Source organism: Ceratotherium simum, chromosome 7, assembly GCF_057802395.1.
Source record: "Ceratotherium simum simum isolate JZ-2026a chromosome 7, ASM5780239v1, whole genome shotgun sequence".
NCBI classification, from domain to species: domain Eukaryota; kingdom Metazoa; phylum Chordata; class Mammalia; order Perissodactyla; family Rhinocerotidae; genus Ceratotherium; species Ceratotherium simum.
In genome coordinates, this window is record NC_141906.1 from 1,629,125 (window position 1) to 1,653,554 (window position 24,430).

The 24,430-nt window shown below is 38.4% G+C and overlaps 1 protein-coding gene across 1 annotated transcript in view; it reads left to right on the forward strand.

The window, feature by feature from the left end:
• The window catches only part of DCDC1 (doublecortin domain containing 1), a 392,270-nt gene that overhangs the window by 156,496 nt on the left and 211,344 nt on the right, over positions 1-24,430 (forward strand). Inside the window, exons 8-9 of the mRNA XM_087433962.1 lie at positions 11,716-11,808; positions 19,419-19,589. Coding sequence (XP_087290088.1) covers positions 11,716-11,808; positions 19,419-19,589 — 264 coding nt within the window. The remainder of the gene's footprint in view (positions 1-11,715; positions 11,809-19,418; positions 19,590-24,430) is intronic.

The window sequence follows — 24,430 nt, forward strand, 5'->3', positions numbered from 1 at the left end:
AGAACACATTTCAAACACAAGTAGTACATCACATATTGCTGGGTAACGAGAAAAGAAGCACTATTAAAAAGAGCCTATTTTTAATTAAAAGATCCCTGTATGTATGTGTATTAATATTGTAGAATATTTAGTTTCTAGAGATAAGCTGATATAAATAAGAAAAAAGAGAACTATACCACCCACAATCTCACCCACAATCCCAAAATATTCTCAATATTTTGATGTATGCCCTTCTTATATACTGATATATATTTAAAATTTTATTTACTTTTTGAGACTTGATTTTTTCAGTTAATATATTGTTACCATTTCCTGTTATAAAATATTCCGTAGCAGTACTTTAAATAGATGACGATTTTCTCTCTATAGGTTTATTTTACTAATCCTTTTAATTTTGAACATTTACGTATTATGCAGTCTTTTTACTGCTGCAAACAGGGTTTTGTCAATCCTGTTAGTCACTTTTGGGTTGCATATCCATGATTATTTCCTGTTGTAAAATTCCTAGAAGTGGAATTTCTGCATCAAAGTTTGTGCACATTTTTAAGGTTTGCTCTGCACTGCCAGATTTCCCTCTAACAAGCTGTAGCATTTATGTTCTCACCAGCAGTATGTGAAAATGCCGGTTTCCCCGTCTTCACTGTTCCTTAAATTCACTAATTCTTATCATTAGAAGATCTTTTGACCACACAATAAGTTAAACCTGTCATCTCATTGTTTTTAGTTTGTTTTGTCAGTAGTAATATTGGACTTTTTGTGCCTGTTTTTTTTCACCATTTGTATTTTTTCTTTTATGAATGATATATTCATTTCCTTTGGTCCTACTGTCTTTGGTGTTTATCTTTTTCTTAACTATTTTGGTAGATTACCTACACATGTTCTTTACTTATTAAGGATATTAACCTATTGTCACATTGCAAATAGATTCTCAGTATATTGTTGCTTTTCAATTTTATTAAAGCTCCTTTTTGAGGTATAGAAGTTCAGGACTTACATTTAATTAAATCTAGCCATATTAGACTTAGAAAGACCTTTTCCTTTCAGATTTTATGAATTCAGCTATATTATCTTCTAGCACTTTTATTATTATGTTTAAATCTTTAAGTCATCAAAAGTATGTTAAGTAAAAAATGGATCCAGCATGTTTTTCTAAACTCTTAGTGGGTTGTCCATTCCAATACTATCTATTTAATAATCTACCCTTTCCTTGTTGATTTGAAATTCATACCACAGTCTTTTATCTAACCCCATGGGGCCAGATGTATTTCAGAATTCAGAATGTTTTAACTTTAGAAAAGTAATGTAGTACGTGGACCATATCTTATGTAACAACCCCAGTGGGTCTGAAACAGGTCCCCGAAACAAGGCACTTGAATATTTCACAGGGAAGCATTCACACTAAGTGGGATAAGTAAAGGCTGTAAATCAGTCCTTGCTAGGATTTGCTGCCTGATGAGTTCTAAAAAAACATTGTTTTCAGAAATTTTTAGATTTTGGAGTTGTGGCTAAGAGATTATAGACTCGTATCACATTTAACTTATAATAAGCCCTAGGTATATAAGCTGTGTCTATTTTAACCTGATATTTTGTTCTATTATCTGTCTTATGCACTGTGATACACTGCTTGAATGATTTTTGTTTTAATATTAGTTTTACTATTTCTTCTTGTTTCCCAAAATTTCTTGGTCATTTTTTTAGATGTATTATAGAATATTTTCTTCAAGGTCCAGACAAATAACATTGGAGAATTCGGATTAATTTGAGGGAAGCCCAGCAGGCAGGGCTGAGCCACGTTGACGGGAGGACAGAGCTATGCTCCTGTGTCTGGGTTCTGAGTCACTTTGTCATCACTCTTGGATAAACTCTGAGAGGTCCATCCTCAACTCAGTTGGAGAATCGTTGGTCTCTTGACACCTTCCCAGAAGTATGTCTGGCTGGACACCGTGAGGAACTCTCATGGTCATTAACAGCATCTTTCAGCATATTAAAGGCTCTTAGGAGCCATGCTATAAAGGAGAGCCCACTTACCTTGGTTTAACCTAGTGTTTAGGAAAATTATTTGACCACAGAATTCCTGTCACCTAGTACCCAGCACATAGTTTAGAAAACGGCTGTTTAATGAAGAATAAAAGCACTTGGAATCCGAGGATTCTCATCCATCACGAGCCCATCACAGACACTTATTGACCGTGTGCTCCCTGCCTGCTATGGCTGCATTTACTGGGGATATAAAATAGTGATAGGATATGGTCTTTTACCTCAGGGACAAATGCGAGGGAAACAGCGAGGGAAATGCTGAGTGCTGAACTGCAGTTCTCAATGGACTGTTAGCCCTCGGAAAGTACAGACCTATATCACCAGGACCGGTGCCGTGCATTGTTCATCTCAGCACTGGCGTTCAGTAAATGCACTGGAGAAAAGAAGGGAGGGAGGTGGGAGGGACAACATCTGTAATAAATGGCAGTGTACTTTGGCTCATGTATGTGTATGGGGAGAGGCCAAAGCCCAAGTGGGCTTCACAGATGAGGCTGGACCAAAGCTGGGCCACAGAGGGTTGAGGGGGACGGTTTCCCCATCACTGCAGGAAATCATAATTGGAAATAGGCTTATTGGAGACGTAAGGTTCATCACACCCAGCCTTCCCACATTCAGATACTGTTCTGTAAGGATAGTGGCCTCTCTGGCTTATCCTTTCTGGGCCCCAGAATTCTACCTACGATTCTCAAGGAGTTCTCTGATTCGAGATAGCTGCTTTAGTGGGTGAGAGAAAACGTGATTCGTTACCTTACGCAAAGTTTAAAGTTTACACGTTACACATTCTAGTGCCAGAAATGGTGTAAGATTGGGCTAGCTGAAGTGGTAGGTGAGCAGACATAATACGGAGGCAGCCTGCCACACGCGCGTCTCAGCTGAATTCTCAAGTTATTTTGGAGAACCCATAAACAACTAAAATATTTCTTTGATACCCTTAATTGGCCTACTCCATTTGGTAGGTGCCATCTTATCACTTTCTCTGAAAAATTTACAGTCTGACTGTATTCTATTTTCTCCTTTGTCTTATAGATCTGTTTTTGCCTGTGTTCCTTGGCACAGTCTGTCAACAGAGTCTCTCATATGTGTGTATACAATTTGTGTGCAAAATCACTAAATGACGCAGAGATATTTTCTGACATGAATGTTACTTTCTTCCTGAGCTCTCACCCACTGAATCGGGGGGAAAATAGCTGAATGTCCAATTCCATTTAAAGCTTAGTCTGATCTGATCACTTAAATAGTTATTTTAGGTTATTCTTTCTCTCAGATAGACTCTCCTGTATCCTGTTGGTTTCCTTCAGACAGTATATGGAACACGGAGTTGTGTGGCTTTCAGTCCTCAAGGCGAGGGGCCCCTGGCCTCCTGCCGGCCCGTTGGAACGTATGCGTTGGCATGGCTGCTGGCCAGTGGAAGGGCATCCCTGTTCACCTGGTTGCTGGGCGCTCATCTGGCCTGCGTCGTGTGAACTCATAGCCTGTTCTTTTGACTCAGGTACTTTTTCTAGTGTTGCTTCCTGCATGATCTAATCTAAACTTGACTTCCTCTGGTATTAGAGACCCCCTCCAAGGTCTGACTGAGACCCCCATTTGGCCTGGCTTGAGTGGAATCACTATAAAGCCGTGTTTCCTCACTATCCCGATAGCCTGTGGCAAACTTCCCAGCCTAACACTCAGCTACTTCCAAGTCCTAAGACACACAGATACCAAGGGTGGTTTGGGAAAGGTAGACCTAAGGCCTCCCTCTGCCTGCCTGTACCATGCCATCTTGTCCAAGGCTGTGTCCTAGGTTGCTAAGGACAGCTTCTTCAGTGTGTCCATAGTGACGGCAGGGGAGCAGAAGAGCCCTCTGCCCAGGGACTTGTTTCCACTTACCTGACAGTTGCTCCCTCCCCAAGCCCCGCCCTCCCCCCCCCCACCACGGGGAACTTAGGACTTCTTCTGGCTATTTACTTTCCTGCCTAGCCCTCTGAAACCTCTTCCTATTCCTCCTCTAGGACAGAAGGAAGTAGGCTTTTATTTTGTTTTTACCTTGTATCTTTCTTATTCCTGATTTCAGCAAAGGCTTAACAACAGTCAGTCGTTACTCCTAATTTACAGGGGGAAATTTATGGGCTGAGTTTTCTAAATTTAGCTATTTATATGCTAATTGGGAGGAGTAAAGGGTTTTCTTGAGAGGCAGATCCTCTCTCAAGGCAACAGTCTTGTTTGCAAGGATATTGTTTTGTTGCACAATTCTATTGTACATGTCAGAAACAATATCATTGTGACAAATCCTAGGGATGCCTCGGGTAATTAGGGCTCTTGTACTTGGAAAGGACAAAAAGAAAAGCATGTTGATAATTTTTAAACCGTTATCTCTGTTACATTACCCATTTAATACCTGAAAGACTTCTTTAAACTTGGCACACTATTAAGACATTTGAGTTTCGAGGAATAGAGACTCATTCAGATCTCCTAAAGTAATGCGGCGTTTACTGTGAAGACCTACATGATGTATCTGTTAGGGTTTATTGGTTGCAATCAATGGGATTTGTCTTAGGCTAACTCAGGCAAAAACTGAATTTAATGGGATTGCGAGTGGTAGCCCATGGAATTCAAGGAAAGACCAAAGATAGGAGCTCTAGAAAGAACCAGAACAGCTCCACACGTCTGGATCTAAGGGGAAGTCTCTTCCGGGTGCTGTTAATGGGACAGATTCTCTCCAACTGTAGGGTCTCTATGTGGTTCCTCTCGTGACTGTATCTCTGAAGAGAGAGGCCGATTGGTCTGGGGTTGGGAGCCCACCCTTGGCCAGTGTCTCCAAAGTTGCACATGGCAGTGGAGGAAGTGGAGGAGAGAGGTGCTTTGAGAGGGTGGGCTGAGTTCAGCTTGGGGGTGTGGCGTTCCCAGTCGTGACAGAATGTCTAGGCAGGAAGTTGATAATCTGGCTACTGAGTCAGGACTAACTCATGCCAGTTTCCCAAAGAATGTGGAAGGGCTCAAATTTATGATTACTTTTTTTAAAAAACAGAAAAGAAAGGAGATTTTAAAAGCAATTTAAGTTTCTTTAAGTGTTAAATAAATTGAAGGTGAAGTATTGTGGAGAATTCTCTTTTACATCCTTTTAGACAAACTATAACTATTTTAAAATGTTACTATTTTAAATGGTTGTGATTTTTTTTGCTGGTTTTCAAATATAATGAAGATTTCTTTTATAAATTCTCCCTTAAAACAAACCGTCCTCAAGAAGCTACAGGCTGTGGTACAAGTAGCTTTTTTCAAAGAATTAGCAATGTTGGGAGAGGCATCCCTGGCTTTGGAAGACCTGGGCTGTGTGAACCATCACTGCTGCCCAAGGCCTCAGAACTGGTTTGTGGCGGAGCCAGAATCCACAGCCAGTTTGAGTTAAGGATTCTGCTCCTTCTCCAAGTCTAGAAGTAGCACTCTCGAATTTTTTTATAAAAAGGACTTCAGTGAGACAACTTGGTTGGAAGTGGGGTAGGTCAGGATTTACGTAAGGGATCTCGAAGACTGGAACTGAGTTAAGCATAAATAGCTTGAGAGGATGGGGCTGAGCCAAGGCAGAGCTAAGGACTGAGTCCTCGATTGTGCCTTCATTATAGGACTGGCACTTTGCATATATGTATCCCCACCTTACATTTAAATTCAGAAGTAGATTAGGTACAGGGCACACTAACGATCCAGCCCTCCTTCCCCCGTATGAAACGTTCCTTCCAGTCGGACCATTGCCTTAGGCTAAGTGAGCTGGATCAGCTGTGCTCTGTCTCTCTGCTTTTCCTTCAAGGCTCAGCTTGTCCTCTCTCCTCCCACTCCCAAAGCCGTGTCAAGCCACTTCACTAAGTGTATGTAGAATGAGCTTCATTGTGTAATTAATTACTAACTAGTAATATTAACATTTATTACCAATACGGCCCCATATCATCACTTCTCCTTTTCCTAGCAGACACTACCCATCGTTTATGCCTTCGCATCTCCAATCATTCCATTCCCAAATAATATTGTTGCTTGTAGATTGTATTGCTCAGACCTCCATTTGACAGTTAATTATGCTTTACCTCATGCCCTATATTGTTTCTAACTTTTTAAAATTGTCTCATCAACCATGTTGCACATTCTATTAGCCTATTTGTGCCTAGAAAAATGTCCAGAACAGTGGTTTATGTGGAAGCATGTTATGTCATTTAATGCTGTGGTTTTCTGAATTATGGGGGAAATGGGATCAGCTGGATTCAGTTCTAGGTTCCCAACTCTCTCCTTGCCTACAAGGCCAACTTTGTCTAATTAGTGAGCTTTTGTTGAAAGATTTCAGAGACTACTGCCCTCACCCCATGAAGACCATTTACTAAACAGATCCACATGCATTTTTTATTTGCTCAACCCAAATATAAACTTTTAATCCTGGTTTGGTGCTTCTTCACAGTTCCTGGTTTGATTCTGAATAAATAGTAGGTTTTTAATAAATATTAAGATGAAACAAATAAGAATATGATAATATTTGTATCTTATGAATTTTAGGTTCAGTTCACTTCCAAAGCATACTTAATTTTTAAATCAAATATAGTTCAGATTTCTTTAACTTATCACAAGTGTTGAGCACATAAAATCATTCCTTAAATTCACACACACACACACACACACACACACACACGTACACATTGAAAACCCCATTTGAGAGTCCCAAGAATCGCCCCTAATATTCATGGCAGGAATGGATAGTATTTGTTTGACATGTTGACCTGTTCACTAGTTTGGTTTTGTACATTTGAACTTTTCAAACCATTGCCTATATTTTGGTTTCATCTTTGTTGACAGGTAGGGAAGCGAAAATATCAGCCTGATCTAATTTAAAATGATACAGACTCATTTAATTCCTTTACCACATACTTTTGTGTGTGTGGCTACTCTTTATCACTTCCATTAATGTATTTCCAGACACAAATTATTTAGGTGACAAAATTCAGAGTTTTTCCTGGACACCCATGATACCAAATAGTGGCTTCCCCCACGCTCATAGCAGCCACCTCCTGTTCCCATACATAAATGGCAGCAGCAATGGCTGGAAACAAAGGAGGCTCTCCCAGCCTCTGAATACAGTGACATTCATTCTGAGAGAAGCAGGGGCAGCTTTTTGAAAGCCGACTTCTTCAGCTCAACAATAACACACAATGAGTTATTGACTTGTTTATGTACGGAGCTCTTTTCAGTAACTAACTCTGACTCCCACAGTCTGGACAAATGATTGATTTCGTGGTTAGAAAAAGAGAGAGCTCTTGCGCTAAACTCTGTAGTGCAAACTACTTCTTCCCTATTTGTCCCTAACTGAATAGGACCTTATTAAAATGCACTTCCCAAAAAAATACCTGCAGCTGGCCTTTATAACCATGTTTTGTATGTATAAATAAGTAATTTGTCCCAGTCTTTTGTATATTAACAGACCATTGGGGAACTTGTCGCTATATATGAAGGCTGATTGTCCTGTTGTTTATGCTAAACTGTATTGTCTGTATTGATCTGCATGTAAAATATGGATCCAACAATTTATTAATAGATCAATATTTACAGGTCAAAAACAGATTTTTGATAGAAAGATTCAGTGTTCTTGTTGGGTTATGTTGATTTATGAAGGATATTATACACAACACATATCATGTACTTTACGTTTGAATCTCTAGGTGTTCTGAATACAGAGGAAAATATATGCAGGACTACAGTTCGGGGCACTGAGAGTTTGGTTGGACGCATAGGCTCTTCCCTCTTTGGCTGGTACCATTTGGAATGTCAGTATGAATTAGGTTGATGGAACACACCAGCTTGCTAGATTACTGTGCCTTCTCTAAAGATATTAATAAATGGACTTAGAGTTTACTTTAGAGTTACTTTCCCCTGTAAAATAGATTTTATTTTATCTTACTATCATGTAAAAAGTTTTACACAAAACTTTAACTCCCCCCCAAAATATTAAGGGGAGTTAAGAAAACAAGAAAGAAAAGCCACACACTGTTGACGACGCACGTGAAACGGGGTCCCTGCTGTTCTGTCTGTGTTTCTCCAGCAGAAGGTCTTGGGCCTGTTTCCCCTCTAGGACAGCCATAGTGGGGCTTCACGAGCCAGCAAATGCTTGAAGAACTCCTCAAAATTAAGAGCATTTTCTGTTACAGTCACAACAGGCTGCATGTTTTATATGAGGGAACTGTTTGTGTCTCAACTATGACCCGGAGGGCTTTAGACAAAGGATGCTGCCAGCGCCTGTAGCATCAACAGTTTGAGTAGAATGGATACAGTCTGAAAGGAACCACCTCCAGAAGTCATTTCACTGGACTCTGTTGGTCTACTTTTGTGGATTTTTCTTTTTTTAATTCCTGAACAAATCCTTTGAGGTGAACTTATCCTTTTTCACCTTGTTTCTCTAACCAGACCATTTTCTTGCAGCATTTTTGTTCAGTTTTCTTTGACAGAACTGTTATGTTTCTTGTTTCTTCCCTTTCTACACTGGCCTTAATGAGTCACTTGATTGCTCTATTCTGGCTACTTTAATATTGAATGAGCCCGACCTGAACCATATTTTGGATAGCTCAAGTTGGTTACTTACATATTTTTAAAATCTTAACAGCAAAGCCTGACAAAAATGGTATATTAAACCTTCCTATTTAGCTTGTTAGATTTCGATGTGCACAGCGAATGTTTGGGGTGTTTTCTCACATTCAAAAAGGACAAAGATATTCTGAGAGCAAAGCGACTCGGTTTCTTTCGCCCCTGTTTGGTAGAGATTTGGCTTTTCACAGTTACATACAAATTTTAGTCATCTTTCTGTTTTTTTTTATTGAGGTATAATTGACATATATAATAGTTTCGGGTGTACAACATAATGATTTGATATTTGTATATATTGCAAAATGGTCACCACAATAAGTCTAGTTAACATCCATCACCACACAGTTACAGAATTTTTTTTCCTTGTGATGGGAACTTTTAAGATCTACTCTCTTAGCAACTTTTAAATATGCAATGCAATATTGTTAACTATAGTCACTATGCTCTACATTACATCCCCATGAGTTATTTATCTTATAACTGGAAGTTTGTACCTTTTGACCTCTTCACCCATTTCCTGCCCGCCCCCTCACCGCCCGGCACAACCACCAGTCTGTTCTCTTTTTCTATGAGCTGGGTTGTTTTGTTTTGGTTTTCTTTAGATTCCACATTTAAGTGAGATCATACAGTATTTGTCTTTCTCTTCTGACTTATTTCACTTAGCATAATGCCCTCAATGTTCATCCTTTCCGTTTGTTTTGATTTTTAATTTGAAGTTTCTACCCTCTTTATACATGAAAAATTAGTCTCAGAAATTTCAAATCCATTGACAAAAATGATTTCACATATTTTAGATGAGAATAGCAAATCAAAAGCAACTAGTTTTGTCTTTATGAAGAAACAAGATGTTCTCCTCCAAAGTGACAGGAGAGCAGACTCCCATGATTGTTATCACGTGGGCTTGAGGGAGAGGTGCTGTTAGCTCTGCATGTTATTAATACCTCAGAGTGAAAATGACTTTCTTAATTTGACTTTTTACTTACAATAATTTTCTCCTAAATGATCGTATTAAAATATCTCTCTTGAAATGGCTGGCCTGTTTCCAGAAAAGGCCCATGTGTGTGTCCTTACATACTGATGACCATTTGTCTCTCAGAGTCCTGCTGGATTCCCTGTGTGGTACTATGCATATGGTGCTTTTCAGTACCGTTGATATGTTTTCCCTCAGCTTGTGTAGATTAGTGTAGTGCTTCTTTGGAGGTTGAGTATTGGAATGGAAGTGATTTTTCCAACTGTGGTGCTTTCAGAGGTAAAGAATTCCCACCTTTTAAGAGTTACTTGGAAGCAGTCCCAAAAGTCATGGCCCTGGGAGACCTTGTTAGAACCTGACTTACTGCTGTGGCACCAAAGAGTTTCATAGCTCTGTTGTTGTTTTATTTCTCTTCAAAAAAGGACTGCTCTGAATGTTTTTGCATTTAGAAATTAAATTTTTAGAGAATAGATGAGCTTGGTGAATATTCCCTAGTCGCTCTCCTTCACGCCTGTCTCCCCCTGAGATGAGAATCCTCCATGAAGAAATAAACAGAGACCCAAGACAAGTATGTGAGCCACAGTTTACACACAGGCTTCCACGTGTGGAAGTTGAGCTGGGTATTTGATGTTTTATAAGGTTATGTTTCTGTTTTACTTCAGCACAGGAAAAATACTCCTTGCGGAGAGTGGTCCGAAGAACAATCTCACACGATGATCTTTTTTAACTCTTTGTCAGTGGTTCTCAGTCTAGAACAGGGGTCGGCAAACTGCTGACCAAATTCAGCCAGTCACTTGTCTGTTTTTTGTTTTATTCAAGTATAGCTATGCTCATTCGTTTAAGTACTGTCTATTTCATGCTGCCAGGGCGGAGTTGGGTAATTGAAGGAAAGACGGTATGCCTCTCCCTCCCCACGCCTAAAATATTTACTGTCTGGCCCTTTATAAAATGTTGTTGAACTCCTTATCTGGGGTGATCATCAGAATCACCTCAGGATCCCTGGACCTTTCGCCTCTACCAAAACAGAATCTCTGACACACTGAGCTGTGTCACGTGTCCATGGATGAGGTGTTGGCAGGTCAGGTGCTCTTCTTCAGCGTTTGTGCACAGCTGCATCGAGGAAGCCACACTGTTGAGGGCACCCCCGCTTCATCCCAAGTACAGGAGTGGGTTTTCAGGCAGGTGTGGCTTAAAGATTCATGTTAACTCAAACATGGTTAGCTAGGCCTACAGTTGAGAAAGCCTATTTAAAACAACAGCAACATGAACAAAACAAAACAGAAAAGGGTCATTATTCCTTTTTAATCCTCAATAAGGAAGTACAACATGGCAAGTCCACTGCTTAAGAATTGTTAAAATTCTAATTCAGAGGGTCTGTATCAGGCTCCTGTTTTCCTTCTTTCTATTGATGCCAATCTGTTGAGTGAATATTATCGTGGGAGTTTAGCTTTTTCTTTTTGTTGAAAATAGCATTTTGTTTCAACGGAGATTTTTATAAAGAAATATAGAATGGGCCACGTCCACCTTTTTACAACATATGAGTGAGCAGCAGCAGAGAAGACCTTCATCTGGCTTTGTAAATGGAGCAGGTCAGGGGTCACTGTTTAGGTCTTTCAGGTACATTGTCCTTTGTCATGAAATATTATAAATCATTTTGCATCGTTCTAGAGTGTTTCAATTGACATTTACTTTTGGTTTATGTCCTTGAATTCTTATCCTGACATAACAGCCTCCAATTTATTTCCTACTGGCAATGAAAGATTTTAATAGGAAATATCAGCCTAATTAAAGAAAAAAGTTGCTATGCTCATTTTGATAAAGTGCTTTGAAAAAGTATTCATCGGTGTGAAATATCTGCAATTGAGGACCCCCTCTCAAGTCATATTTTAGTAAACTTAAAAACAATAAAAGTGGAAGTGAAAAATTCAGAGTGTTAAATGTTTTAAATATAAAAATGAACTTTCAACTTATTTAATCTAAATGGAGTTCATTTTCACATAAGTATGGGCCAAATTAATTTCAAATCACCTTCCACAATTATGCTAAATTAGTTGTTTGAATAAATGTTGCTATTGGTTGTCAATAGGCGCCTCTTTTCATGTCATTTATTTATTTTCTAGTTGAACATGGCCATGGATGAGCAGAAAGAGAAAATTACTGAAAAAGTTATTCTTTCCATGACAGCAACGGAACACCATAAGGCACAAGAAGAAGTAAGGAACTTACTTTTTAAACTGTATTACAAAACTACAATGAACTAATTTTAAAGTTAAGACAAATTTTACGTGGGTCTGGTAGTGAACCAACTATAGTTATCTGATAACAACATAATGGAAAAAAATTGGTCAAAACTGAAAATCATTTTATTCATATAGGCAGCTTGAAAAATAATTATATGCTTGAAAGAATAAGTCATATTATAATTTTCTGAAAAATGCGTATGAGTACTTTCTCATAAATTTCCTAAATTAGGAAATTATTGCATGCAACTTGAATCTGGAAATTATAGAAGATGCTAACAGGAAAAACATTAAAATTTTGTTGAACTTTGAGTAAATACTAAATCTTGTTTTTACTTTATGACTTTCTAGGAATAGAATTATTGTTCTGAATTTTAGAAATGCTAACAATGTTACCACTTATTAAGGGAAAACTGCAGTTTACAAATGTCAAGCCTAAGTGAGCTAGTCAGCAGGTTCCGGAGGCAACCTTGTAACGAAGGACACAGGGCAAGCCTTCTTCTCTCCAGAGCTCATGCTGTGAAGTCCAGGGCAGATTCCATAAATGAAATAATGTTACAAAATTGGTGTTAGACAGAAGGGGAAGATAATTTTCATGTAGTTCCTGGAATGCAAAAGTATTTAATCTTTCTGAGGAAAGATCATGAATTTGCTAATTTCCATGTACCACTATCAGTAAATAAAATCTATAAGCAACTTAAAGAATAAGACAGTGTGAATATTTAAAAATTAAACTTTCATGTAATTCTCTTTTGACGTTTTGGAAGAAATCTACCCAAGCTTTAGAGTTTTAATATTCTTATCATTGTGATTGCATCTCCTTTGCTATGTGTTTTATAACAGATGGACAGGTACAATGCATCAAATTTTCCTGAGAGAATTCAAGTCTTACATTAGAGACTACGTTAATATTTGAAACCTGTTTGAAACCTATATATGTCCGGCATTAAAGACTATGTTGTAAACATTGATTGTTAATCTCAGTAGAGATATTTCATAAGAAAAATTCAACTTGCATAATTCCTAAGGTGTAACAAATAACAATTGTGTAGATTTAAGTTATAGTCCTGACTCATTCCACTTAATAAGTTAAAGACAAGGTTTTTAGTTATAAATTTAAAACATATTGTCCTCAATTCATTTGAAAAATGTTTTTATCACAGTTGGAGAGTTTTATTACATTTTCCCAGTAAGTGTAAGATGATTTTATCATGTATCTTGATACGGTAAACTTTAGGAAATGCAAATAAGTATCTCTAGTTTAAATAGTATAATTAAAATTATATCTATCATAACACAAATTAATACTAGAGGTTAAATAGAAAATAACCTAAAAGAATGAACAGATTAAATATTTTGTGCCTTTTAAATATTGTGATTATTTTGCTCTTTGATATTTTATGTAAAATTACAATTTCAATGGAACTGAAAACTTAAAGTGGCCCAGGAAAATGATCATTATGCTGAACATATCATTTTTAATGCTACCTTGTTAGTAATACTGGAAATGAAAATTATCTTTTATGGAAAATTCAACAGTATTTATGCTTATTTGGTATTTTTTCTTTATTGTCATCTTAATGTTTATTTAATACCAATATACTTCCGTGTTCTTCCTACACAGTACCTTATGTGGTCACATATTTGCTTGACCAGCTATGGCTCCAAATGCCTTTTCTTTGCTTCAAAAATCAAATACACAGTAAAGGGAGTATGTATTTGTGTGTGTGTGTGTGTGAGAGAATGTGTGTGTACTAATCTCTAAATATATTCCATATGCTATGAGAATAATTTCCATGTCATTACTTTGAAAGTGATTATATTAATCTTGATGTGTAATTTCTAGTGTTTTGGTTAGAAAAAAATCAGTCACATCAAGTTTTGGCTCTAATTCATGTACAAAGATGTAAAATTGTGATGGTGGGGAGAAATGAAAAATTTGTGGGGAGGGGTTGCTTCAATGTTTTTTTTTGCCCACAGTTTATTTTTTTTACAAAAATATTATATTTCTAGACATATTTCAAAACCCAAACTAAACATCTTAAAATCTGAGATTTAGATTTAGATTTCTGCTGCCTATAGTTTTATCTTAAAAATCTTGGTGTTTTTCATGTAATTTTTCCACATGAAAACTAGGAATAATGATAATGTATGCATCATAAGATGCGTATGGATTTTATGAGAAGAAATGCCTCTGAGAGGAAATGAGGAGAGTTCTGGGTAAGGCTGGGAGAACTGCCAGACTGGAATGTGGGCTTGAACTTGACTGAAGACGCGAGGAAAGGAAGACGGCGAAGCACCCCCCAGTGCTGTGCGGTCTAAGGAAGGTCCAGTGAAGGCGTGGGGTATCCTGGGGCCAAAGTGGTCCCTCAGAGGAGTTCTGTGACTCCCAGGGGCACCTGCCTTAGTATCCTCAGCCATTGGCGCCACCCTGGCCGTGGCTTTCAGAGCACAGTCACTGGGACCCGTGGTCAATTATGCTTCTGCACTGAGGGGTCTGTGAGGCATATTCTCTTGCTTCCTCAAAAGGTGTAGTTGACATCATCCTTCTTGCCATCATCATAGCCCTGTTTTCAGGTGAGTTATAGACATCTAAAATGTCTCTATTTTCCATCGCCCCTTCCCCCATGAGTGGATGGGGATGTTAGACTCTTGAATAGGCTTAAAGGCAGCACATGAGGGACCTCTGGCTGGAAACAAGATAAATCTCTTTCCAAAATATTTTCCATCTCTAAAGGGTTCTAGGAAACTATTACAAAGTTGGAAGTAGTTGAAGTGGCAGGAATAAGAGGTGGTACCCACTCCAGGTTTCCCGGAGCTCCCCTGCAGCCCCTCCTTCCAAATCAAGAGACACTTAAATTTGCTCACAGGTTCCCATGTCCTTTCTAGTCTTTGTTCCTCAAGTCTGCGTTATCGTTCTCTTCTTAACCTGAAAAACACTGTACTCTTGGGCCTGAAACAAAGAAGAGAGTTTAGGAAGTTTAAAATACCCATTTTCATCTCCCTCCCCCCTTTCTGGTTCTTCTTAATTATGGTGTAAATTAGAAAGTTTCTTGGTCTTAAGTTTAAGCGCTGGCCTTGTTTGGAGACCATCCTGTATGTTACATGCCGAGATGACACTCCTCGCAGAGAGGCTGCTGCCCTTTGTGCTGATTTCAAGGGACAGTTCAGTGCAAAGTGCTCTGGAGTCCTCCTTCCTGACACAGATGGACTCAAGGCCACACAGCATTCAAGCCGACAGCCGAGCTCATCACTGGAAAAACCAGGAGCTCCTCAAAGAGACGTTCGTAATAGAAATGTTCTGTTCAAAGTACAGTATTCAGAACCTATGGTTCAGAATGTGCAGCTTCAATATGCATACCTTTTAGAATGGTTATAAACAGAATAATATTTTGTGCTGACTAAATCATCTTGAGAATTTAATTAAATGCAAGGATTGCATGAATGCATCATAAAAACACGACCAAACTGCCCTGCATAGGTTTTTATGCAGAAACCCCCTGTGTATGTTTGTAGACAGGTGTGCATTTGCATTCCTGCAGAAGTTTGGTTTGTTTTCTCAGAATACTCAATTTTTTTTTTTTGCTACCTTCTGCTCATTTGTCACTCTCCCAAATTGTGTACAAGTGTCACTTCCGTGCTGCATTTCCACAGAGAATGAAGAGTAGAATGTGTAGGCTTTCCGCTGCACAATGAGATGGTGCGTTTTTCAGCATATGCATACGTAAGCCTTCTTTTGTGAATGGGACTGATAGGGTCAGATAATGTTTAAAGGGAAAGTCTTTCTGTCTCTCAGGCCTCTATGTTTCCACATGGGTGCTCCCACACACACGTAGATTGAATTATGAACAGACCCATTAATGCTGGGATCACAAAAGGTCAAGTTTTGTCTTCTTTTACCCCTATTCACGTTGCCTTTGTAGAGAGGAAAAAAAAAGGATTTGCAGAAAAAAAGATTCATGATGAAGAATTTTAAAGAACATTTTTCCCCTTCTAGCAACATCTGTGATTTGAAAAAAAATCATATTATGTAAAATAATTCAGGAGTATTGTATTACTTACCCGATTTTGGTATATGAGTTATTATGTGTAGGGTTATCTTTAAGGATAACATGTTATCATAATAACTGAGAACAAAATGTAGCACTTTGACGATAGAAGACCTTATGAATATGTAAAGTAAAGTTTTAGTAAAACTGGATGGAAACTTTATCAAAATGTCAGTGGCAGGATCCTTGACATATTTTCTTCTATGTTTAAGATAATTTATTTTTGCTAAGGCATATTATTTGATAGTTTTAAGTTCTTTTTAAACACAGGTGATGATTGGTGTAATTATGCTTCACATACATTAACAGGTAATCAAGGGACCAATGAAAATAGCAAAAATGATAGAGAAATTTTTTGAAGTAACCAAGAATTCATAGGAAATGAAACTTTTAAGGCTTTAACCAATAGCCTTTTAGAATGCAAATGACATCATCAATTGTATGGTTGGTTGATTTCTGATGTCACATGAAATCTCCTATCAGTGAAATGCTATGGATTGTGACAGTAAAACCAGTCATGTATAAAAATGCTCTCAAATCAAAGCCTGAAATCCTCCCTTTTTTGTTGTTGTTGTTGGCTTACTATAGCACAAGGTGCAGTACATAAAACTAAAGAGAGCAACGTTCCTGATTAGCATAATACATTATGTGATGTTTAGTATACTTTAAAGACTACATAAAATTATATCTTCTGGAATTGTATGATGCTGGGCAGAGAAGATCAGTGCTTTCCAGAAATGAAGTCTTCCTACTTAAGGCCTTTGGTTCTTGGATTTTATTTATTTATTTTTTTGTGAGGAAGATCAGCCCTGAGCTAACATCCATGCGAATCCTCCTCTTTTAGCTGAGGAAGACCGGCTCTGAGCTAACATCTATTGCCAATCCTCCTCCTTTCCCCTCCCGCCCCCAAAGCCCCAGTACGTAGTTGCATGTCATGGTTGCACATCCTTATAGTTGCTGTATGTGGGACATGGCCAGAGAAGCATGGCCGGAGAAGCAGTGCATGGTTGCGCGCCTGGGATCCGAACCCGGGCCGCCAGTAGCAGAGTGCGCACAGTTAAATGCTAAGCCACGGGGCTGGCCCTGGTTCTTGGATTTTAATTTTGTCAGATAACAATAGGAGCAAGTCACTTGGCCTGTTTTGATCTCTGGTTTTGATAAATACTGTTATTCATCATGTTTGAGGATAATACTGCTGGAGGGTAGTATTGTGAGATGAGGCTGAAAACATTCACTAATATTGGATCATCTATCATTTCCATATTTTAAATGTTACTTCTTTCTCATAGGGTTAACAGTACTGTGGAAAGCACAGAAGTTCATTCCAGAAAGTAAGAAAAGGTCTTGAATCTCGAATACCAAGCTGAGGAATCTGGGGGAGCAACTGGAGGATTCAGTGTGCTATTGGAGGTCGATTAATGTGGGGGAGGTGGCAAGATGGATTAGAGGGGGAGAGACCAGAAACAGGGAGACCACTCAGCAGGTGTTTTGGTAATGCAAGTAGGGGGAGGGGACGAGGACATGAGAGCTTGGACCAGGGTATTACTTTTAAGAGAAGATAGGAAGGAGAAAACATATATGTATTTGGAAGAAGGGCTGGCAAATACAGCCCTGGGGCCAGCTCCAGCCCATCACTTGTTTTTCTAAATAAAGTTTTATTGGAACACAGCCATGCCCATTTGTAACATATTGCCTGTGGCTACTTTCAAAGTACAACTGCAGGGTGAAATAGTTTTGATGAAGACCTTATGGCCCACAAAGCTGAAAATATTTATCATCTGGCCCTTATAGAGAAAAAGTTTTCCAACTCTTTATTTAGAAAAACGGATCGTTTAAAGGGAGTAGATGATTGATGGCATAGGGACAAATAAGAGAGATACAGGAGACCAAAGAAAAATAGGAATCACTAAATTAGCTTGTGTATATGCACATAATGCTTCTAAAGTTCTTGGGAAAAGTTAAATGTAATTGAAGTTTGAACTAGGTAGAGTAGAAAAATAAATCTTCAAGTCCTAAGGATAATAGTACAAACTTGCTTTCACTAACTTCCCTGAAATCCTCTGTGTCAGGGATAGGAATCATAGATTTAACATCAGAGTTGAAGTGTAGGCTGGGCCAAATACCATCTTTTCAGCCGAGGATGAGGTGTCAGTATGTGGGAGTCTCTTGGAGAAGGATTTCCCATTTTTACTGTGGACATTGAAGTGAGATGAGAATCTAAAGTTTCAACTTTTTATCTGCTTTATGTGAAATAGGAGTAGGGAAAGGAAAGAGACCAAGAATAACAATTGAAACTTGATGTGCAGAGAACACCTAGATTTAAAGAAGAAAATACTATAATAATATAACATGCATGAGGCACCAATTGTAGCTTAGACATTGTGCTGTCCATTCTTTAATCTTGTTTAATTATTAATATGGTAAGGTCAGTATTATTCTTCATTTATGGATGAGGGTTTATTACCTATTCAAAGTCTCTCACTCAGTAATTGAGAGAACCAGGATTTTAACTCAAGATTTCAAAAAATCCATGCTCTTTTCAGAGTCATTCATTATTCTAAATGGGTCTAATTTAATCACTTTAAAGAATCATGGATAAGGTGAATTTCTGCTTTTCATCTCTTTTGGTCACTACCATATGTCAACTAGTGTCTAAGAATCCATTTCTATTAGAGTGAATATGAGTTTACATAACACAGTGAAGAGTCAAAAAATGATACGATTTTTAATTTGTAAACTATATAGATTAAAATATTAACTTACTATTTCTGAGTCCTCAGCATGTCTTATTAATAATCTGTAAGTCAAATTCATATGTCTGTCTTAAATCTGCTGATTAGAAATCTAGAAATTTAAAAATAAAGGTTACATGTTTCTAAGCCTTTACTACTTTTGGAAAAATTCTATGCTTTATTCAGAAATTGATATATTTTCAAAACATCGTCTAGAATAGAGAATTGTCTTTGAAGTATGGATATTTTTGAAAATTGTATTTATGAAATTTGGAAAATTATATTTTTGGAATATTTGGAAGGAAGACTGATTTATTTAAAAGGTCAACAAAATTTTAATGAATTTAACATATGAATTAAAATTTTAAATGAAACATATAGATAGTAAAATAAAATATTCTAAAATGGAATGTACATATAATAAAATTAAATATTCTCATTGGCACATGTATTGGATTAATTAAAGTCTTAGGAAGGTTTTATTTTGTTAAGCAGTTTACAAGTCTTTGGCAGTCTTGTCAGATGTATATGTTTCTTTTTATATCCAGAAATATTTTTCATTCAGCAATTGTAAATGGCTACCTATTCTGTATTACTAAAGTACAAAGGTTAGAATTTTCCCATAAATAACATTTGTTGATGAAGGAATGTATGTCTCTTTTATTTACTTGAAGAGAGTTCTGTACTCAAATTTTCGTATTGAAGTCATTTTCCTCCCATCAAACTAGGTACTCAAAAATCTAATAGGTGTGACATCAACAATTACTTCTTGCTAACAACTCTCGTAATTTAACCCCTTCAGGTGAGCAGGCTGATTGATGAATTGGAGACAGCTATCAAAAGCAACAGAGGTCATCTCTCTAAACTTGGCCCCCAATTACAGGCTGAGCAGGAGCAATTCTCCTCTTATGTCTACCAACACATTAAAAGCCTTCCAGCAAACACTCTTATCCCAAGAGGCCTGCGGCTCAAGGTGGGTGTCATTCTGCGATTCTCACCGGGTTCAGCCAGAGACAAAAAACGCTCTGTGCTCCATTTGAAGACCCTGTAACAATGCCTCTTGGCTCAGATTTCTTTTCATGTTGTCTTCCTCAAACTGGAGTTTGGCTGACAAGTGCTAATATTACCGTTCAGAGAATACGTTTTAAAAGAAAATGCCTAGAGGCCTTTGAAATGTGGATTTATAAACTTCAACCCAGAAAAATAATTTAATGAAGAATTTTAATCATGTGAACATTTGCATACTTTCCCAAGAAACATATTTTTCACAGGAGTCACTATCTATTTCAGTTTTTAAAAATAACTTATTTGGAGAAATGGGCGAGCTTTAATCATTGATGGACAGAGGCACTAGGAATTAGAGGTGGAAGGCCAGGGACTGATCGATGTTCACACGGCATTTCCAAGGAAAAGGATCTGTACTGGAGAAGTGTGACACAAGTCTGAGCTCACTTGTGAAATCAATACTTAAGAATATACTGGGAAAAAAGGTGAATTGGTTATTTGTCAGGACAAGACAGCTAAATGTCCTAGACTCTTTGCTTTCGCATCTTTGGAGGAGAAAAATAACTCGTACTTGGCTAAAGTGGATTAGGTACTGAAGCTTAGGGAATTTAAACACTTTTGTTTATCATGATAGGGTATCCGTGCTAAGTCAATATTGGCCTATAATTTCACATCCCATATTTCAAGAGACTATAATTAGTAAAATGTGAATTTTACTCTAAGTATGGCCCTTTTCCATCTAAGGAACAAACCATTACTACAACTCTTCTTTTCCTTTTGATTATATTTATATTTGAATGTGATAACATTCAAAGTAATTATATTTTGATCAGCCTTTTTCTCTACAATTCTTCTTAATATTCAGTTTTATTCTGCAAATAACATTATAAACAGTATATTTTCTATCTATAACTTTCTTAATGGCATTTCCATGTTTGCGTTTTTCTTTTACTTTTTTTATTGCTGAGGAAGATTCGCCCTGAGCTAACATCTGTTGCCAATCTTCCTCTATTTTGTATGTAGGTCACCACCACAGCATGGCTGCCAACCAGTGGTGTAGGTCCGTGCCTGGGAACTGAACCCGGGCCGCTGAAGTGGAGTGCACTGAACTTAACCACTAGGCCACAGGGCCAGACCCCATGTTTGCATTTTGAATGAGAATGTTACCATGTAAAAATTGACCTTTAGGGAAATGTAACTCCACGATAAATATGATAATATATTTCTCATAGTCTGTGCTAGTCAGCTAACTATTTAGGAAGTGATGTTGAAGACATCAGGTCAGGGGTTGCTCTAGTCCAGTAGTGTTATTCTTTTCCAGATTTTTGACTTGGTTACAGATCCATTCCACCATTTTTCCAAGTACTTGCTATTGATTGAGAGAAGAGCTAGGTGAGGGAGCCTGGTTGTCTTAATACCATTCATCCCGCTCATTTGTATCAGCAACTGTCCTATGACTTGTAAAAAAATGAAAGTGTTTTTTTCCTCACGTTTGTTGCACTTCTGAATAATTTCTATCACTCATTCACATTAGCACATGGGCTTGATAGCAAATATTTAACTTTAGGATCTGAATTGTTACTCTCATATATTCCCCTTTGAATATGCTTCAAAATTCTTTCCATATCAGCAAACAAAAGAGGAAATTTATAAACGCAAAGACGCCGTCTCGTTGTATCTGTTTAGACTCACTGTGCTGTCCAGTACAGTAGCCACTAGCCACATGTAGCTATTTAAATTTAAATTAATAAAAATTAATTAAAATGAAAAATCCAATGCCTCCAGTAGTATGCCAGTGACTTTCCTGGTTTTAGCACTGAAAGCACCACATCCAGGAAACGTCTCAGTCCCAGGCAAAACGGCATGGTTGGTCACCCTGGTCTTGTCTAAGAGTTCCCTCTCCTTCCTCCAAGGCGTTCTCCTGCTTTGTGATTCTTTCCCCATGAAGTACTCAGCCTTATTTGCTTCTCCCTCCTTTCTCCTCTGTTTTCTCCTTTGGAACATCCAATTTCTCTCAGAGAATAAATTCCTCTTGCCATATTCCAGGAAACCTGGACATCAGCCCCAACTTCTGGCCTTAGCACAGACCACTGGTTTTTCAACCTTGGCTGCATATTAGAATCATCTGGAGACCTTTTAAAAAACACCAATGCCCCCACCTCCAGAGATTTTGATTTAATTGTTTCGGTATGCTGAAAATTGCTTCTATTGGTTTGTAATTGCTGATTGTTAAATTTTGAGGAATTTTGTGAGCCAATTGTTAAATACAGCCATTATTTAAAATTAAAGTATATAGACTTACAATTAAATAGATCTTATTAAAAACAAAGGTATTACTCTTCACTTCTTAGTTATTGTATTACATTTTATGATCACCTCTGCCCCTTGAAGTAATTTATGCCCACGGTGTCTGTTTAGTGGAAGTGGGTAGTGGTGTGGTGCTGTGCATCTCTCCAAAGTTTGTGTTCAGTGATGGCCTGTTGTAACTTGAAATTGTTGGGAGTGGGTGTTTGGACTGATGGAAAAGACACTGAGATCCGGAGTTTTCTAAACTAGTTCCTATGTCTGAAATAGCCAGTCAGTAGAGACAAACTGGATTAACAAAGAATACCCTAAATATTCGGAATTGCAAATCTCTTAGAATTGAGGCATTTTTCTGTACTCCCTTTCAGGTGGGGTGACTTGCTAATTCCACCTGAAGCGATGTTGAGCAGAGGCCACAGCTTACCATTCTTTGCTAATTCCAGAATCAGTTCATGTCAGATGCCTGGCCAAACTCTAATTCCCCATGGGGTGTGGATGAGCTGCCTTTCCATGGAGCACCATCTCTGACCCAGTTACCTCTGACTCACTGTGGGCCATGGCCGTGTCTTCTCTGGTTATGAACAACTTTATCCCACCTTATGGTGTGTACTTTGCAGTGTTAGATGACATATCAAAAAACAGATGTAGCATGCACTGACGCACCGCTTGGCAGGCCATGCTATGGCGGCGTCCCATATGAAGTGGAGGAAGATGGGCATGGATGTTAGCCCAGGGCCAGTCTTCCTCAGCAAAAAGAGAAGGATTGGCAGATGTTAGCTCAGGGCTGATCTTCCTCACAAAAGAAAAAAAAAAAGAACAACAGATGTATTTTCCATTTATAACTGAAAACCTTGGCTCTAGTAAAACTTATTTTTCCCCTTTTCTATATATTTTGATCTTAGAAAAGTGTCTGATAAAAAAATGATTTGGGATCGTCATCTTTCTAATTTTCTCTATCTGATGATTTACATCACTCTCATATACATAAGCCCATGGCTCAGCTTCAAGAACCGAAGTGATGGATTGCAGCCTCCTGGTGTCCTAGAGCAGTGGTTCTCAGTGGGCTGGAGACAGGCTGTGATTCAGAACCCCCAGTGCTTGTTCATGTTGCATAAGGTTGCCTTCACCTCTTCACTGAGCTTCTCATCCTCATCATGTCTTTCATCGATAATTTAAAAATAGCAGCTTTTAATTAAGTCTTAATATTAGAAGGTCACCTCTTTAATGGACACACACTTTCTGCGTTCCATATTGCCTTGGTCCCATTTCTGCAGTCACATGGCATAAAGCCGTCCTAAGTTTAGATGGGCAAAAAAGACAAAGGACTGAAAACAGCTCAAGTTTGGATGTCTATCCTGCCATGGAAAGGTTTCTTGTTAAAAAAAAAAAAATTTGAAAACAACATGACAACATTAGAGGAATTTTAGGAAAAAGTTATGTCACCCGTAATCACATTATTTGTTATGTGACTATTCTCACCCTTGCATGTCACTTCCATATGCACTCAGATGCCCTACATCGTCACAACCACAGTGTGCACTGTTTTTGTAGTCTGTTACATTCTCTTGCCATCACATCATAGCACCTTTTAAGTTGATGAGATTTCTTACTGTTTTTACCTTTTGTAGTCACTCTCAATGCACGCCATAGTCTGTGAAGCCCTTCAGGTAACTAATTTTGGGAGCCATTGCTTATTGTTGTAGACCTTCTCTTACCCCGTATGGCCTGTCACTGCCACCACCGCAGCCACTGTGAGAACATCTGCCTTAGCCATGGCTCAGTGACTTGTGCCTCCCCAGCCCTGCTCTTCCCACAACTCCGCCTCCTCTTCATCCCCATGGAGATGCTGTCAGGAACGTGCAGGAAAGAAAGGATTGATAGGGGTGGGTATTAGCAAGTCTGTAGGGGATGGTGGGTGGAAAACTAGGAGGAAGGTAGGTGATCGTGACAGAGAATTGATGAGCAGGAGTGTGGGGTGTGTGAGTAGGTGGGGAAAACCTGGGATGAGAGCAGGATGGGTCAGCTTTCCACACACAGTGGTCAGTGGTGCTCCGGGGTTAGCTTCCATTTGCTGCCGGTAGAGGCAGATCCACTTTCTGTGGGGTCTAGAGCTTGTAAAATTTGGGGGAGAGGAGCCTCCTTAAAATTAGGCCTGAAAGTGGATATTTATTTAGAATGAGAAAATAAATCACAACAAATTCATGGAGGCTTGAAGATTCAGATCCTTTCTTCTGAGATCTTTTTATGGCAGCTTTTCAGAAAAACTTACATAGAAATACTCTCTAATTGCTAGCTGGCTCCCGCCCCCCACTTCTGGCCAGCTGTAGCTCTCAGCGTCTCCCAGTGCTCTCAGGGCTTGGAGCACGTGAGGGTCCCAGAGCTGAGTCTTCATTAACCTCACACAAATCCACTCTGGTGCGAGCAAGGGAAATACAGTGGGGTTTACAACCTAGACAAAACAAGATGCAGATGGCTGTGATTTGGAGATTTTTTAGCCTTTCTGTT